Below are 16394 nucleotides of genomic sequence, written 5' to 3' on the forward strand. Positions count from 1 at the left end.
ATTCCATTTGGCCAGTTTATTTTTAAAATAAGACAAATCAGAGTCTTTCTAGGTGTTGTACCTTTTTCTTTTCTGACCCTGCTTGCTGTGTTCTCTTGCCATACAGATCTGGACGAATGTTCTAACGGAACCCACCAGTGCAGCATCAATGCTCAGTGTGTGAACACCCCGGGCTCCTACCGATGCGCCTGCGCGGAAGGCTTCACTGGAGATGGCTTTACCTGCTCAGGTGAGGGGCTGTCCTGTGTCGTGCGCCAGTGCAACTGCTACGGAACTCTATATATACTTTCCTTTTTCAGAGTAAAGTATAGTTAAGGAAAAATACAATAACTACCTCCAGTTTTATACTTAAAAGGGAATGTAAATATCTTTTTCTTATACTGAACACAAAATCCCAATATTTCAGAAAGTATTGATGGAAGTTTTAAAATACTAGCACTTATTATTACTTTCATTTACTGTTAATGACTATTATTATGTCTTGCTCATTTAGAACACAATAGTGAAAAATGCCTGGGTCAGACCATCTGGCATCAAATCTAGGCTATGCTGCTTATTGCCAGTAAAATCCTAAGGAAGTTATTTAAACTGTCTGGCCTTAGTTTTCTTATTTTAAAATGGGCATAGTTATAAAAACACCACTTCTTTTACTGTCACTAAATGGATACAGGAAAACTGCTTTTATATGATCTCTCAAACACCGCTATGTAATGTATTTGTTCAAGTGCCATAGTCCTGAAAAGGTTAAAGTGGAATAACATAAAAGTAAAGGACTTTTAAATGCACATCATAGTAAATATTTGCTGCTACTTAGTTTATGTTCTTTCTATAGTCTTTGAGAAAAAATTATTATCTGCACATCTAAAACTAAATCTAAACAAAACAGGACACATTTTAGTCTGTAAGATAGCTATTTCTAGTTGATTTTCAGTCTGTACTTTAAACTCATGAGTAATTTTTTTTTCAGTATTGGTGTCAAAAATGCAGACTATTCATTTTTAAATGCTTCTTTGGGGAAACATGTTTACTCAGCTTTGAAACTTTCTTACTTTGAAGCCTTAGCTAGCACATCTCTCCCAGATTTTCCCAGCACTGCGATGTGCACAACTTTGGAGTCAGACACAGCAATCAGAACCCAGCACACTGGTGCAGACCTCAGGTTCTGCCTTCTCAGAACCTCGCAGGACTGGCAACTCCATGAAAAATGACATCAGGCCATTGGCACAATACTTGGCCCTCAGTAAACATTGATCTCTGCCCTTCTCCCCTTTTTTGCTTTATAAAATTAAATAAATTACCTTTAAGGTCTGTGTGTAATGAATACCTGTTTGTATAACTGCAACGGAAATATTTTTATAAGGTCAAAATGACATGACAGAACTGTCCCATCTCCATAGTGTCTTTTAATTTGCTTCAAAGTCCCTGGACTAGTGGGAGCATTGGTTGTTTTCAAATGAACAAACATCATTTTAATGTCAATCCTCATACTCTTGGTTGTATCTGGTGATGTTGTAACGCTGATACATCATCACATTGGCATTAAAGAGAAGGAAGGCAGATGTGAGAGAGATCTTCAGTGGGCTCGTCGCAGTGCCATTTGAGGGTGTCAGGTAGGTAGCTCTGCCATCAAGCCGTGTCCCCTCATGTAGGTGAATGGGAGTAGCCGTTGCTCATCTTGCTCAACACTTGAATCAATAAAGTGGATTTAGTCTTGGAACGCAGGAAAAAAAAATAGTATGTCATGGAATCTGGAACTTCAGAGAGGTGTAATTTACTTCTTCCACAGATGTCGATGAGTGTGCAGAAAACATAAATCTCTGCGAGAATGGACAGTGCCTCAACGTCCCTGGTGCATATCGCTGTGAGTGCGAGATGGGCTTCACGCCAGCCCCAGACAGCAGGTCCTGCCAAGGTGGGTCACTAGGATTCCAGCTCCCTTTCAAGCTGGACCAGCCACAGCAGCGAAACCACAGAAAGGGCTGGAACAGGCGCCACCTGGAAACAGATACAGAGCACATGCTCCACATATAAAAGTCACCCGCTTAAGCGTGGATTATTTGTGGAATGAATAATGTTGATGGCAGCTTTCATCTCTTATGAAGTTTTCCTGGCCAAGGGCCAGTAGTTGGAAGTGTGGCTCGTTTTTTTGAAACTTTTTTTATCATTAAAATGAATGACATGTGGCAAAGCTATCCAGCTTTTCTATTACCTACCCAAATCACCACTACACATTGTGTTTATCACAATCCTATCTCTGTTTTGGTATTCATCTTTTTACTTGAGTTTTCTGTGGATGTCTGGGGCTGGAAGCCCGCTTCCCTGTTCTTTGTAGTAGTTAATATCCCCCGCAAGTTACAGTGTCATCCCACTTTCCTGGAAATGAACTTTGCATCTAGGATGATATCTTTCTAAGAAAAGGAATTTGGATTTTCTTTCAAATTAGAAATTCAGTTCACATTACATACTGTTTGAGCCATCAGTGTGTTATGGAGAGTACACTATCAATGGAAAGAAATTGCAAATAATTGATCATAATTCATGATTCACAGGAAACTTATTTTTTTAAAAACCCCAGGCTAGCTAATGAAACTGAAGACAGATGACAATTTTTCTCCTAGAGTCTAATCAAGTGAATATAAATAATTGTAGCACACACATGGTCACGTGCTCATGTCAACATCAGACATGAGTTGTACATCCAAGCAAGATCAATAATTGTAGCACACACATGATCACATGCTCACGTCAACATCAGACATGAGTTGTACGTCCAAGCAAGATCAAAGTGTTACGTAACTCTGCCCACCGCCAAAGGAGGCTTTGAAGACAGAAAGTGTGCCTAGAAGATTGTGGAGTTTTCTTACACAGTATGGACTGAGTTAGGGCAAGGAGGTAAAGATGATACTCAACACAGACCACATTCCTGCTTCTAACCTGACTTGGTAGATTAGGCAGAATCAAATCCACTTTATACAGGGTAATTGCAGAGTGAGCTATGTTTTTCCCTAGGCTTGAAAAAGTGAGTCAGTGTGGATAGGGAATTCCATGATTTATCCTCTACGTCACCTTGACAAGGACCTGGAAACAGTAGCCAACCTCTGTTGCCAACATGAATTTTTTGCACAAAGACAGAATTTCCCCTCCATAAATTCATTCTTTAATCCACCACATAACTTCCAGATCTTTTCCCCAGACCCCACCCCAAGGTGGTGCCAAACCTCTTTAATTTTAGTTTTCTCCTGGGTCACTGCCTTCGGGAGAAATCCCCAACCGACAAAATAGCCAAGGGCAGCACATGAGCCACTCCCCCTCACTCAGACCCTCTGTTCCACGTGGGAGAAACCTGCCTTGGAAACTCCCGAGGTACCATACCTTAGCTCTGCCTTTGTCTCTTTGTTTTTATCTTCTCTCTTGTACAAGGTCTGACTCATTTGGAATACTTTTATTGAGTTTACCAATCTAATTCCTTGATGATTTCTCATGTTGTTATAAATATACACCGCTACGAACGGATCCTCTGGTCCACTCCTCTGGGCATGTACTGCTCAACACAATCCTCAAACTTTCTGTAGAGTCCCAGTGTCCTGCAACAAAACAAGGGCTGTAAACCCAAAGGACCTCTCCAGGGACAAGCTGAGTCTCTGTGGATGGGGGCTCCTAGACAGAGACAGTTTAGCACTTGTCCAGAGAAACAGTGAAGGCCAGGTCCGTCAACAGAGAGAGCAGGGATCCTGTGGCACCACGCCCATCCTTATGCACCTTTTTCTTACCTGGGAAAACCTCAGGCTACTGAGCAGAAGCTTCCAAGAAATCCCGACCCCGGCCTGTCTTGCAGATAGAATCCTGAGGATAGATGTCAAGAGACTGTCACACGCTGCATCAAAGTGAATAGAAATTCTTGGAAAGGTGGACCAACTAGTATGTAAAGAAGCCAAAAATAATAGAAACTTTGCAGGGATCCTGGAAAAAAAGACTGGAAAAAAAAAAAACAGATCAAGGACTAACGCAGAATGGGAGAAGAAAAACCTAAAGAGCAAAAATTAAATTTCCCCTAAGTTTGTGCCATAGATGACCTTAATAAAAAAGTGGTTAGACAACCTCAATGACAAAATTAACAAACAATAGAATAAATATTGAAAAGGAAATTGACGAGGCAAGGGAAACTAGAAATTGGGGTCAATACCGCAAAATTAGAGAACTGTTAAGTAGAAACAGCCAAAATGAGAAGAGATGCAGATGAAAATTTACTAACTACCATAGAGAAAGGACTTGAGATAACCAGTGAACCAAAAAAGAAACTGATGGGGGTTGGGGGGAGACCAGAAACATTAGTAAAATCAGTGCTTCTGAAGTGGAGAGCCCAAGAAGTTGGATAGAAAAAAACTAATAAGCAACCAAGCATTGTCCTGAAATAGAAGAAACATGTAAATGTACAAAAAAATGCCAAATTGTAAACAAAACAGCCTTACTTACATTTGTCAGCCTTGGTTGTAGGAAACGACTGAAGACTCCAACTAGAAAAAGGATCCTGAGCTCCACAGGGATTACCAGAATCTACAGAAATGCCCGCAGATGCTAAAGAGATGCCCAGCTGAAGACTCCAGACTTCAGCAAGGCTAATTATGAGCACAATGCACAGGTGCTCATAGGAGAAGTAATTCAGGGGAAAACACCTTTGTTTACACAGAGGTTCCTCTTTCTTGAGGATGGAGGGAAGCATAGCCAACTGAGAAACTAAAAGTTGAAGTAAAATTAGTGTTAATCTTTTTAAGTAAAGAATTGTCCCTGAACACTGGAAATAATGCCAAACCACCCACACATTGAGAAAATGAAAGTAATATAAATAGCAGAGTTGGAAGGATATATGTGTTGATTTATTATACAGAATTCATTAGTACTAAAATTACATTTGAACTTTGACTTCCAGCCAAATAATAAATTTTTATTAGTTTTTTGTACTTTTTAATATTTAAAAAGTATTTTGGGAATTATTAACTTATGAAAAATTAATCTGATATAGAAATTGCCTCAAATTTGCTGCCTGTGCATATACATATAAAATATTAATTCATCAGTGTTTGCTCTATGTGACCTGAAACATTTTTGAGCAATTTTTGGTTTTGTTATGTTGTTTTCTATATGGTTTGTTGTCTTTTGCTTTTTAATCAGTTTCTGTATCATTTGAATTTTTGAACATCAGTTTTATAAAAGCAAGATAATTTTCTTTTAAAATACCTTACTTTCAGTCATTTTGAGTAAAAAGCATTCCCTGTATGTCTGTTTTAAAATAAAATGCATATTTGGTAAGATGCTAATGCCATTCTATTTTTACTTCTTACAATTCAATGAACACAATTCATTTATAGTCTAGCTTAGGGAATTTTTGCTCATTCTCTTCAGTAAGTAATCTAAATGCCTCTAACAAAAAGAAAGCCACCTTTGCACACCAGTTGAACTTTCAACCTGATTTGAACCCTACCTTAGATATCAGATGGTTGAAACAAATTATTTTAACTAGTACACGTGGCCAAAAGAGCCTTTTTGAATTAAGATTCAGCTGTCTCAAGATAACAGTTCAGTGTCAGTAGCCTAGAATGATGTATGTGGTCTGCATTTTTGTAATATTAGATAATTTATATATAAAAATGCCCATCTTCTTTTTATGAATAGAAACACAGATTATTTCTACAACTGTACATACCACATTCATTGTGCCTTCATTCTCATGAGTGAAGAATGATATATTCACACTGACCGACCGCATACTACAATCTCATGGAAAATTTTCATGAACCGAATCCCCAGTTTTAGTAGATATATTTTATGAAATTTGTAAATATATGTAGACAATGGGCCATCTTATCACGTGGTGTTAAAACTAAATTCTTTCTCTTTTTATAACTGACTTTAGGATAAGCGATGAGATTACAAATTAAAAAATAAAAACCTAAAAGTTAACTTTAATGATATCCTTAATATTTTTAAATTATTGAATTTTTTCCTAACTTACAGTTATAAAATATCTGATATTTATAGATACAATTTTTACTATCTTTGGATTTGTTTTTGTGTTTAATATTTTTCATTTTCATTCCTTTGACATATTTAACTTTCTTTTTTGTGTTTTTATACTTTAAACCAACTGTTGTTTAAGTATATTGTAATGCAGGACAGTTAAAATGTTATTCATTTTATCAATAAAAATATTTTTGTTTCTTAGTTCCATAGTTAAGTGCTAATTGATTTTCCTTCACATTACCTTTCTAAAGAAAGAAAAATAAAATTTTTACTGTATGTAAACATCTGAAGTTAGAAAAACTCATTGATGTTATATGTTAAATCAAAAATTTTAAATGCCTTTGTAAACAAGGGGTGTTTTCTTTTAATCTTCAGATATCGATGAGTGCTCCTTCCAAAATATTTGTGTCTTTGGAACATGTAACAATTTGCCTGGAATGTTCCACTGTATCTGTGATGATGGTTATGAACTGGACAGAACCGGAGGGAACTGTACAGGTACTGACCAATGAGGGGCTCACTGTGTCAGTGAGCTGAAATAAATATTCTGTGCTAAATATAAAAACTGCTCCGTTTCTACAGAGCCAGTCTATGCGTTAGGTTATGCATTTTTCTGAAAGAGAATTACATTCTGATACATTTATTTTTAATTATAGAATTGATCTATTTATATAGTTTAAATATCTAATATGAAATTAAAGTATTTATGTATTTGTGATATATGTGGACTATAGATGTATATATACAATGATAGAAAAATATGAATGTTTTTTAAAAATTATTATAATAAAAGATACATTGTCATTTAACCTCAGATACCCTCCTTTGCTTCAAATACACTTATCCATAGTTCTTATAACTTTCCGAAGCATTTCTAGAAGTCCTCATTTGAAAATACGATTAAAAATACAATGAATCCTGCCACCAGTTGCCAAACAACAGAAAGATGGGCACTTAAAAAACATAATTCTGTGTCTTCATCCACCTTACTCATCAGATCTGGCACCATGTGACCTCTAGCTTTTTCCCAAAGTCAAAATGGAGGGTGGTTAATAATAATGTTTCTTTTACTGTAATTTTTTATTTAAATAGACACCATACTTTTGATCACATCTCATAATTTTAGTTATGCAAATATTATATTTTTGTAGCATTTGATTATTATTTATGAAGGATATTAAGTGGCATTGTCATGAATACTGTGGGCTTGACTTATGGAACCTAGAAATACACAGGAAGTTACCATCTCTTTCATTGTGCTGAGTCTTTCCTAATGATCGTTAGTCTACTGACCAGCAAAAAAGCCGAAATTCTTTGGGACAGCAGCATGCATGGGGAGAGTGAAATGTTAATGCAGGCATTTTAAATGCTCGTAGATATCGATGAATGTGCAGATCCCATCAACTGTGTCAACGGCCTTTGTGTCAACACACCTGGTCGCTACGAATGCAACTGCCCACCCGATTTCCAGCTGAACCCCACTGGGGTGGGTTGTGTTGGTAAGTGAAAGCTGGATAATAAGAACAGAGAACAATACAGAGTTGAATATTTGAACTCTTGGCAGTAAACTGTTACAGGTGTTTGCTGCAATTAATTTTAAAAGAAAATAATCCCTTTAACAAACACTAAATTAATTCAAGTTTATGAAGCACAACTTTTAAGCAAGCATTCGGGGAACCATTTGTGGCATAATACCTTTAAAACCAAGAAAATGCAGAATAGAAACGAGTTAGCTATGATTACATTCCTGTTAAAATTACTAATAAGTTGTTTTCACTGTATCTTTTTTCCTTCTGTCAATTGTCTTTTAATTAGTTAAAAACAAGAGAAAGGGTCCACAGGTGTGGATGGCAAATGGTGCCGACAGTTTTTTGTAAAAGCTACAGTACAGGCAAACTGTGCATCAGCAGTTCTCCACCTGGTTTTATATGCCAGAGATGTTGACTCATAGGTCCATATACAGACCTGCAGAAGTCATTAATCACAGCGTTGTTTGTGGAGACAGAGACTTAGACACTGTTTTTAGAAGTGAACAGATAAAGAAGAGGGGCAGCTGGGCACAACAGAGTTCACTGGATGCTCACAGAGCAAGCGATGACAAAAAGAGACGAAGGGAGGGAGGGAAGGAGAGAGGGGGGGAGGGAGGAAGGAAGGGAGGGAGGGAGGAAGGAAGGGAGGGAAAAGGTGAAATGTAGTAAGAGAGCAACCACCAGTTAACTCAGTGCTCTGCATCCAAAATTCAGCAAGAAAAATAAAACAGAAAATGGCACAAAATAAAGCAATGAGGAGTCCAGATGTTTCTAATGTGTATCCAGGGATGAAAATTACTTCATAGAATTAGAAAAAGACTTCGAACTTTTCTCTGTTTTTAAGATAAGAGGCCACTGCAGATGACCTAATGTGAGATACTACTTCTAAAGTAATTGCTTTGGCTGTGGGAAGAGAACTAGATGACAGCTGGATCCAGGATGCAATTAGAGGGGAAAGTTAGAAGACTGCTAGCAGAGCCCAGGTGTAAAGGGATGGTGCGGTCTAGGGTTCGTGAAACAGTGGTAGAGGCAGAGATGATTACTCAGATTGCAGTATACCCTGAAGGTACAGTTAACAGACTGCATCACAGGATTGAATAAGGAATAATAGAAATCAAGGATGGCGTGGAGGTTTAGGGTCTGTGCAACGGGAACAGTGGAAAGAGTTATTTATTGAGCATGCCTAAGACTGGGGGAGAAAGAGCAGATTTTGTATGTGGAAGAAAAAGTAGCACAAGTCTCCTTTGTAGACATACTAACTTTGAAATAGTTGTTAGATATACCCAAGAGAAGAAGTTAGGTAAGCAGTTGGTTGAATTTATGGGAGAACAGAGATACAACTCTTAAGAGTTCTGGAGGAAAAAAATGTATTTCAAGCCCCCCATCTATGGTGACCACTGAGACAAGAAAAAGTGAGATCCACTGATTCCTTAGGGGAAGGTCTACATTTGTTACAGATTGTCTTTCTCAAAACCTACAAAGCTCAATGTATAGCCTCAGCTAAACCATGAGGGAGTGGAGATGATGGGAGGAAAGGAAGGAGGTTGGATACCCAGTTTCTTCTGTGTGACTTTTAGCTTTAAATTAACTTGTCATAGCTTTGTCTCCATCATTCAGAAATGCCAAGACACAGAACTTTCTTGCTTTTGTACTGTTGATTCAGAATGTCACAAGTGAAAAATCTTGTTTATGCCAAGAGTATATGGAAATATAGTCTATCTAGATTATTAAACACTGGAAAATTTGTCAACATCCACTGTACATCATTCAATTTTGAAAAGCTTTAAAGCATGAGATTGCTTTGTGCTCAAGATGGATAAGATGGACCTCCCATATGAAGGTGTAAAATTCCAAGGCAATCCTTTGCATATCTTTTCCCTAAGAAGTTCTAAGAAGAGCTCCTTTGTGCTTTTTAGACAACCGCGTGGGCAACTGCTACCTGAAGTTTGGGCCTCGAGGAGACGGAAGTCTTTCCTGCAACACAGAGATTGGGGTGGGCGTGAGCCGCTCCTCCTGCTGCTGCTCTCTGGGGAAGGCCTGGGGGAACCCCTGCGAGACCTGCCCCCCTGTCAACAGCAGTAAGTATGCAGCCAAAGCAGGGAAGGAGCAAACCCTGGGATCTAAAATCAAGTGGCCACTTTACTGCAGGGCTGGGAGCAAAGCATGTATTGGGCGATGGAGCTTGAAGTATTTTCAGTGAAGATGTGAACCCAGCAGAGTGTTGTATATAAAAGAAACGTAAATTCTTCTCATTTTTCATGATATGCTTGAAAGAACAGTTTTTAACCACAATCTAATACAAATGGCAATAATATCAATTCTCCACAGTATCAAAGATGGTCTTCCCAGAGGTTATTAGTTCGGGTTCATAGGTGTCTTGTAATCCTGAAGTCAGCCAGAGAATGCCTTAAACTGCAACATGTGTACATGAACCCAAATCTTTGTACTATAGAGTCTTTTTATTTTTATTGTCAAGGAGAGTTGTGATATGAATTATCTGTGAGGAAATTTTCCTTTTAAAAACAAATGCCTTTGGTTATTTCTGTTTATATCGTTTATAAACAAATGGTCTTTTTTCAAGTAAAATGTAATATACAGATGAATTTGAAAGGGCAGTCTGGGAGGGCGTGTGTTCTGAGTCTCTTGGTTGCTGAATGCTTGTGCATGGACTCAGCCATGTGGACACCAAGATAAAACCTCTGATCTTTCATTCCTTTGCAGCTGAATACTACACCCTATGTCCTGGAGGTGAAGGCTTTAGACCTAACCCCATCACCATCATCTTAGAAGGTGAGCTCATCACTAATTGTCACTTATGTTTAAAAAAAGAGTTTATTTAGGAAAAAAAGAAGTTTAAAAAAATGAGTGTGGGGGAGCCCCAACAAGATTACTTAGTGATAATTAGAGATGGGTTATCAGTTACTAGGATATTAAATACTTTTATAGAGAATAACAAGACTAGATAACACATGGCGGTGCAGGGATCCAGTATCTGAGTGTTCTGCAGAGTAACTCTCCTCTCCCATGGCCTCCAACTTTTATCAGTGTTCCCAGGAAATGGCAAAGTTCTGTGGCAACACTAAGAAATCAGAAGGTCAGAGTAAACCATGTCAGGGCATCTGTTGAGATACACAAACAGCAGTGGGCCTCCCCAGACTGGGCATTGCACAGCTCTGACCTTAACTCCTGTCTCTCACAATGGTGTGTGTGGCCAACGAACTGTCTCCCTTTGTAGACATTGACGAGTGCCAGGAGCTACCAGGTCTCTGCCAGGGTGGAAACTGCATCAACACCTTCGGGAGCTTCCAGTGTGAATGCCCGCAAGGCTACTACCTGAGCGAGGAAACCCGAATCTGTGAAGGTGGGATAGTGGGGCTGCCCTGCACGGTGGGATAAAGCGCTCGGCCCCAGGAAGAGGCCCAGCCTCACCGCTGCCCACGTGGCTGGTGAAACTGCCCCTTGGCTTTTTTCTTCTCATTGGTGTTGCTGTTGCAGATGATAGATTAATTTATGGCTACTTGTTACAGTTTATTGTTTTCCTTTCTGAGAGAGGGTTGATTAGACATAAGTGAGCGAAATGGAGTAGTGTGCAAACAGGCAATGTTAGTAGTTCAAAGACGGATGATAATTATATTGTCTGCAGGAAAAGTAGGTAAGCTTGAGTAGTAAGTTAGTCATTGTTCCATACTGATAACTGTGGACATGATACGAAGTTCAAAGATTGGGCAAACTAGGCTGGGTATGTTGGTGCACACCTGTAATTGCAGCACTCAGGAGGATGAGGCAGGAGAAACTTTGCGAGTTAGAGGCCAGCCTGGGCTACAAGGTGAGTTCATGACCAGCCTGACTGCATAGTAAGACCCTTTCTCAAAAACAACAACAACAAAAAAAGTAATCCTCTCTGCTTCCGTTGTCGCTTACCACCTGGCACTGTGACTTGCCTTCCCACGCCACTGTGGTGGAGGCTCGGTAGGGCTCCTGGAGACAAGGTCCGTTTCTTACTTGTCTTGATCACTGCAAGTTCCAGCTTGCGATAGAATTTCAGTATTTATTTGTGGAATGATTAAAATGAGCAACTACACAGAATGTTTTCTGCTACAGCCTTCGTTTGAGAACATACTAAATAAATGCGTCTGGAAAAGCTGTGACTTAATAAGCAAAACAACTGGCAGCTGCCCAGATTCTAGAGTCCCTGAAAAAGGATGGATTTGAGTGGAACTACAAAAATAAAGACTGTCATAACCAGCGTTCAGTTTAAAACTTAGTTTAAATAACGTAAGAAAAATGCAGGCTTTAAATTCCACTTAAAAACATATGATTGCTTTTGCTACTTTAGAATAACTTCTTTCTATGACTTACAGTTTTCTACCATTGGGGACTCTCATCTTCTGAAGAAAGATAAAGTTGTGTCATATAAATGCATATCTTGAGATATTTTCTTTATCTGTGTAAGTTTTGTATGCATGAGGAACCACCTGCACTGTGTACAGTAATCTAAATAACATGGGTTCATAAAAATACCTTTATTAATGCATAGATACTCTCATCTGCTGCAGATATTGATGAGTGTTTTGCACACCCTGGCGTGTGTGGGCCTGGGACCTGCTACAACACCCTCGGGAACTACACCTGCATTTGTCCGCCTGAATACATGCAGGTGAATGGTGGCCACAACTGCATGGGTGAGTAGAGGCTGCTGAGAGACATTAACAGGGGCACTATGAACTTCACACGTGCAGCATTTCTGTCTCACATTCATGGTTCCGAAAGTTTAGGAATTATCTCTTCATGGATGCAGTATTATAGGGTCTCATAAACTATTGATTCTGTATCAGATTCTTGACATCTGGCTTTCACAGTTACATTTTTGACCATCTGAAGAAAAAATTTTCACAGTTATGTATTCTTAAATAACTTTATTTCTCTATTTGTACAAACTAAAAAATCATACAAAATAATAGAGCATGTAAAAGTTAATATTTTTTAAATGGTTTTTAAAATATACATTAAATTGTCAGCCTATAAAATTATAAAACTTTTATCTATAAATTTGGAGAGATGTTAATCTAAAAATTACCTACCAGCTTGCAGAGTTCGTTTCAGATGTCCGTGAGGTGAGAGAGCTTTTCAGGTCCACTGACAACAGAAGTGTGATGTGCGTAGGTGTCACTGCCTGCTGATGACTAAACCAGCTTGCTTGTGTCCTGCATGCAGATATGAGAAAAAGCTTTTGCTACCGAAGCTATAATGGAACCACATGTGAGAACGAGCTGCCTTTTAACGTGACGAAGAGGATGTGCTGCTGCACCTACAACGTGGGCAAAGCTTGGAACAAACCTTGTGAGCCGTGCCCAACACCGGGAACAGGTGAGCACACAGCTTGTGCCACAGCTGAAAGCTGAGTCAGCGATGCATGCATAGGTGTAGCCATAGAGTAAAAGTCAGTGCTACCCAAACCAGGGGCGCCCAGTTCTGAAAACATGTGAGCGTGCCCCTACTCAGCTTCCCAAGTCACTCTCTTTGGACCTGATTTCTCAGATGCGTGCTGAACCCTTCTCATCCTGAAAACTCCATCACTGACAGGGTTAGAGTTTATAGCATTGGTCCGTTTAACTCTTTCCTGATATCAATCACACAGTCTTTTACTGATTTATTCATTGCACAAGTATTTATTGGGCATCTACTATGTGTCACTGTTAGGCACAGATGCATTTTGATAAAAATAACTTTAAAAGTCATCAAATTCATTATATTTTATACATTGTTGTGAAAAAATATGCAAAAATGTATTTGATGAGCAAAATTTTACATCACTTGTCAAGATGTTACATATACTTTCTATCCCTCAGACTTAACTGAAGTTCTCAGGCAAAAAAAAAAAAATGGCCTTTGCATGAGAGTGCTTTTCTTACAAATGGAAGTGGTTTTGAAAGAAACAAGGAAAGATAACAGAGACAAAAGTAGAAACTACTGGGCATTAAAATTGTCACCCACTCTTGTTCTTTTGTGATCTAGAGTGGTAAAGTTTAATACTTGTAAATACTGTGAGTTTAATCAATAAGACAAATAAGAAGTAGTGGTTATACATTCATTACCAAATACTGCCTGTGTTTTGCGAATTTAAGTGTATCGTTTAAAGTGATGATGAAATAAATTTAAGAAGTGTTGAAGTGATACACAAACCTTTTTCAAAGTGGGTCAAATTCAGTAGGCAAGTGGTTTTTTCCTAGTCCTGTTTTGCCACAGTAAATTTCATAAAATTAGAAAAGTTCTTACAATTCTCACCTCCTGGGTTTCTTCCCAGAAGAATTACATCATACAGCACCAGTAAATGCACCCATGTTTATAGCAATTCATAATAGCTAAATCTGGGAGACAACTGAAATTCCCATCAACCAAGAAATAGATAAAGATGTGGGTTTTTATATATAATGGAGTACTGCTCGGCCATACGGAAAGATAAACTTGAGACGTTTCTAGGTAAATAGATGCACCTTGAAAACCATACTCTTAAGTAAAGTAAATCAGTGAAAGCGTGAAAGAGTAAATAGGACCAAAATGTACAGTAGATATTATGAAATGGAAAGAAAGTGTTCAAAAGCGAAGAGCTAGGGTAGGACACGGAAAAAAGGAGCAAAGGGAAAAGATGATTCAAAAAAAGATAAAATGGAAACAAAACTTCATAAATAGTGAGGGGAAAATGGGTTGAAGGGAGGTGAGAGGATTGTGGAAGAAAGGATTGAAATGTGTCAGGTACAGATACAAATTCCCGATGGTGAGTATGATCACCAGGTAAATCTAAAATGTGCTAATTAAAAATAAGTAAATAAAACAAAACTGTATAATTAGAAATTGAAGATCACTGATTTGGGGAAGTAAACTAGTACTTTTCTTTGGGAAAGAAAGTAAAAAATGTAGGTTTGAGAAACAAGTCTATATTTAAATCAAAACTCCACAATTTATTGTGTGACCTCGGGTAGAGGATTTATCTTTTCTGAAATGATTTTTCTATCTGTAAAGCAGGAGTAATAAGTAAGTAATGACAGACTAATTCATATGGCTGTAATAATGAGGACTGAGATTATATAACATCATAACTTTCATATTGCCAGGAAATTAGGAACCATTAAATTTATTCTCAGTGTATATTAGTAGATACAATCTAGTAGATACAGTATATTAGTAGATCCAGCCCAGCCTGGATGTTTAAAATACAAATATGTAGGGCCATATTTCTTTCAGGACTTTAACTCATTTATGTAACCATGGGCATCAGAATGATTTTGCTTCCTAAAAATTGATGTTCTTTTAAATGTCTGTTGATTTGATAAATTTTGTGTGGGAATAACTCTTATAGCCTCTTTTATCTCACAATGAATTATTTTTTATCTCTTGTTTCACATTCCAACAAATACACATTTGTGGCTTTAAAAAAGGAACAAAATTCGTATCTTATTCATTATTCACTGGTAACCTGTTTCTCTACTACAAAATAATTTTGCATGTCTGTATCCCTATGCAATCATAATCCATTTTTAATCTATAGAAACTAAATCATTTTTAAAATTCTCCGTAAGAAAAATATTTGAATATCTAAGTAGGTGCTTTGAATTTTGTAATGGTTTACTATCTAATACAGAGTAGTAAAAGTTAGTGATAGAAATAATAATATCTACTTTTTGCAGTAACATTGTTATCAAATCCCTGTGACAAATTAAAATGTCTTGTGAATACAAAATACATTTGTGTAAGTTGTACTCTGTACAATGTTTTTGTGAATGAGTTTGAGATATTAAAAATGCATTGAATTGTTTATGTTTTAAAGCTGACTTTAAGACCATATGTGGAAATATTCCTGGATTCACCTTTGACATTCACACAGGAAAAGCTGTTGGTGAGCTTTTTAAATTCTGTATGTCAGGGGAGGGAAGTTAAATTTAAGAGTTCTTTAAGCTTTTTTATTATTATTTAAGAATACCACAGTTTACAGTCATACCACTCTGAACTTGTCTGATCTCAGAAGCTAAGCAGAGTCAAATGTGGTTAGTATTTGGATGGGAATGCCACAAAATATAATGATCAGGATCCTAATCTAATCTAACAGTAGAAAAGAAGAACTAACAACATTCTTAGACTCTAGCCAATACTGTTATTACACCAGCATAGTCAGGGGATGGATTATGACAAATGCATGACAGTTTCAAGGTTTTGTGTACACTATGCAAATACTTCAGTTTTCCTCTCATGCCTGTTATAACATGACTCTAAATAACTGGCCCTCTTTTAACATTTGGTTCCTGTTTTCAGAAGTACTAAGTACATATTTGGGTTTTGGGGTGTATTTTTTATTGGTCTAATTATGAATCTTCAGATTCACATAAATTATCATTCACATAAATTACAGATTCACATAAATTAATTACTATTCACAAAAATTAATTCTTTCTGAATGTACTTTCTAATCTTCTTTCTCAAAAGCAACTTAAATCTCTATGGAACAGTACACTGATTTTCCATTATGTATATATGTAACAAAACGCATAAATTTAAGGATCCCTATCAGACGAATAGCATCCATTAGGATGACCTGACACACAACTTGAAAAGAAGCTCAATTCCCCAAGGTGTTCACCCATCACACTGACACAAAAATCTCGTGGTATGCTTTCCCATGCACTTACGTTCTTTCCACTGCTGTTTAGAAGAACTGATATATTTTATAGTCTTTGTTTTCATAAACCACAAAACCACTTATGCGGGTACATATTTGATTTTTTGTTATATTGAATATGTATTCTCATTCCAGGATCCACATGGTGTTATTTGAGGTTGGATGGTAAATACATC

At 37.5% G+C, this 16394-nt stretch overlaps 1 protein-coding gene across 1 annotated transcript in view; it reads left to right on the top strand.

Annotated features, from left to right (window-relative positions):
• Nucleotides 1–16394, top strand: part of Fbn2 (fibrillin 2) — a 224999-nt gene that overhangs the window by 171276 nt on the left and 37329 nt on the right. Inside the window, 10 exon segments of the mRNA XM_063232411.1 lie at nt 107–229; nt 1787–1912; nt 6394–6516; nt 7395–7517; nt 9464–9625; nt 10269–10337; nt 10783–10908; nt 12104–12229; nt 12762–12914; nt 15373–15441. Coding sequence (XP_063088481.1) covers nt 107–229; nt 1787–1912; nt 6394–6516; nt 7395–7517; nt 9464–9625; nt 10269–10337; nt 10783–10908; nt 12104–12229; nt 12762–12914; nt 15373–15441 — 1200 coding nt within the window.

Source organism: Cavia porcellus, unplaced genomic scaffold (assembly GCF_034190915.1).
Source record: "Cavia porcellus strain 051 isolate PalLab524CR breed Dunkin Hartley unplaced genomic scaffold, mCavPor4.1 scaffold_21, whole genome shotgun sequence".
Classification (NCBI taxonomy): Eukaryota; Metazoa; Chordata; class Mammalia; order Rodentia; family Caviidae; genus Cavia; species Cavia porcellus.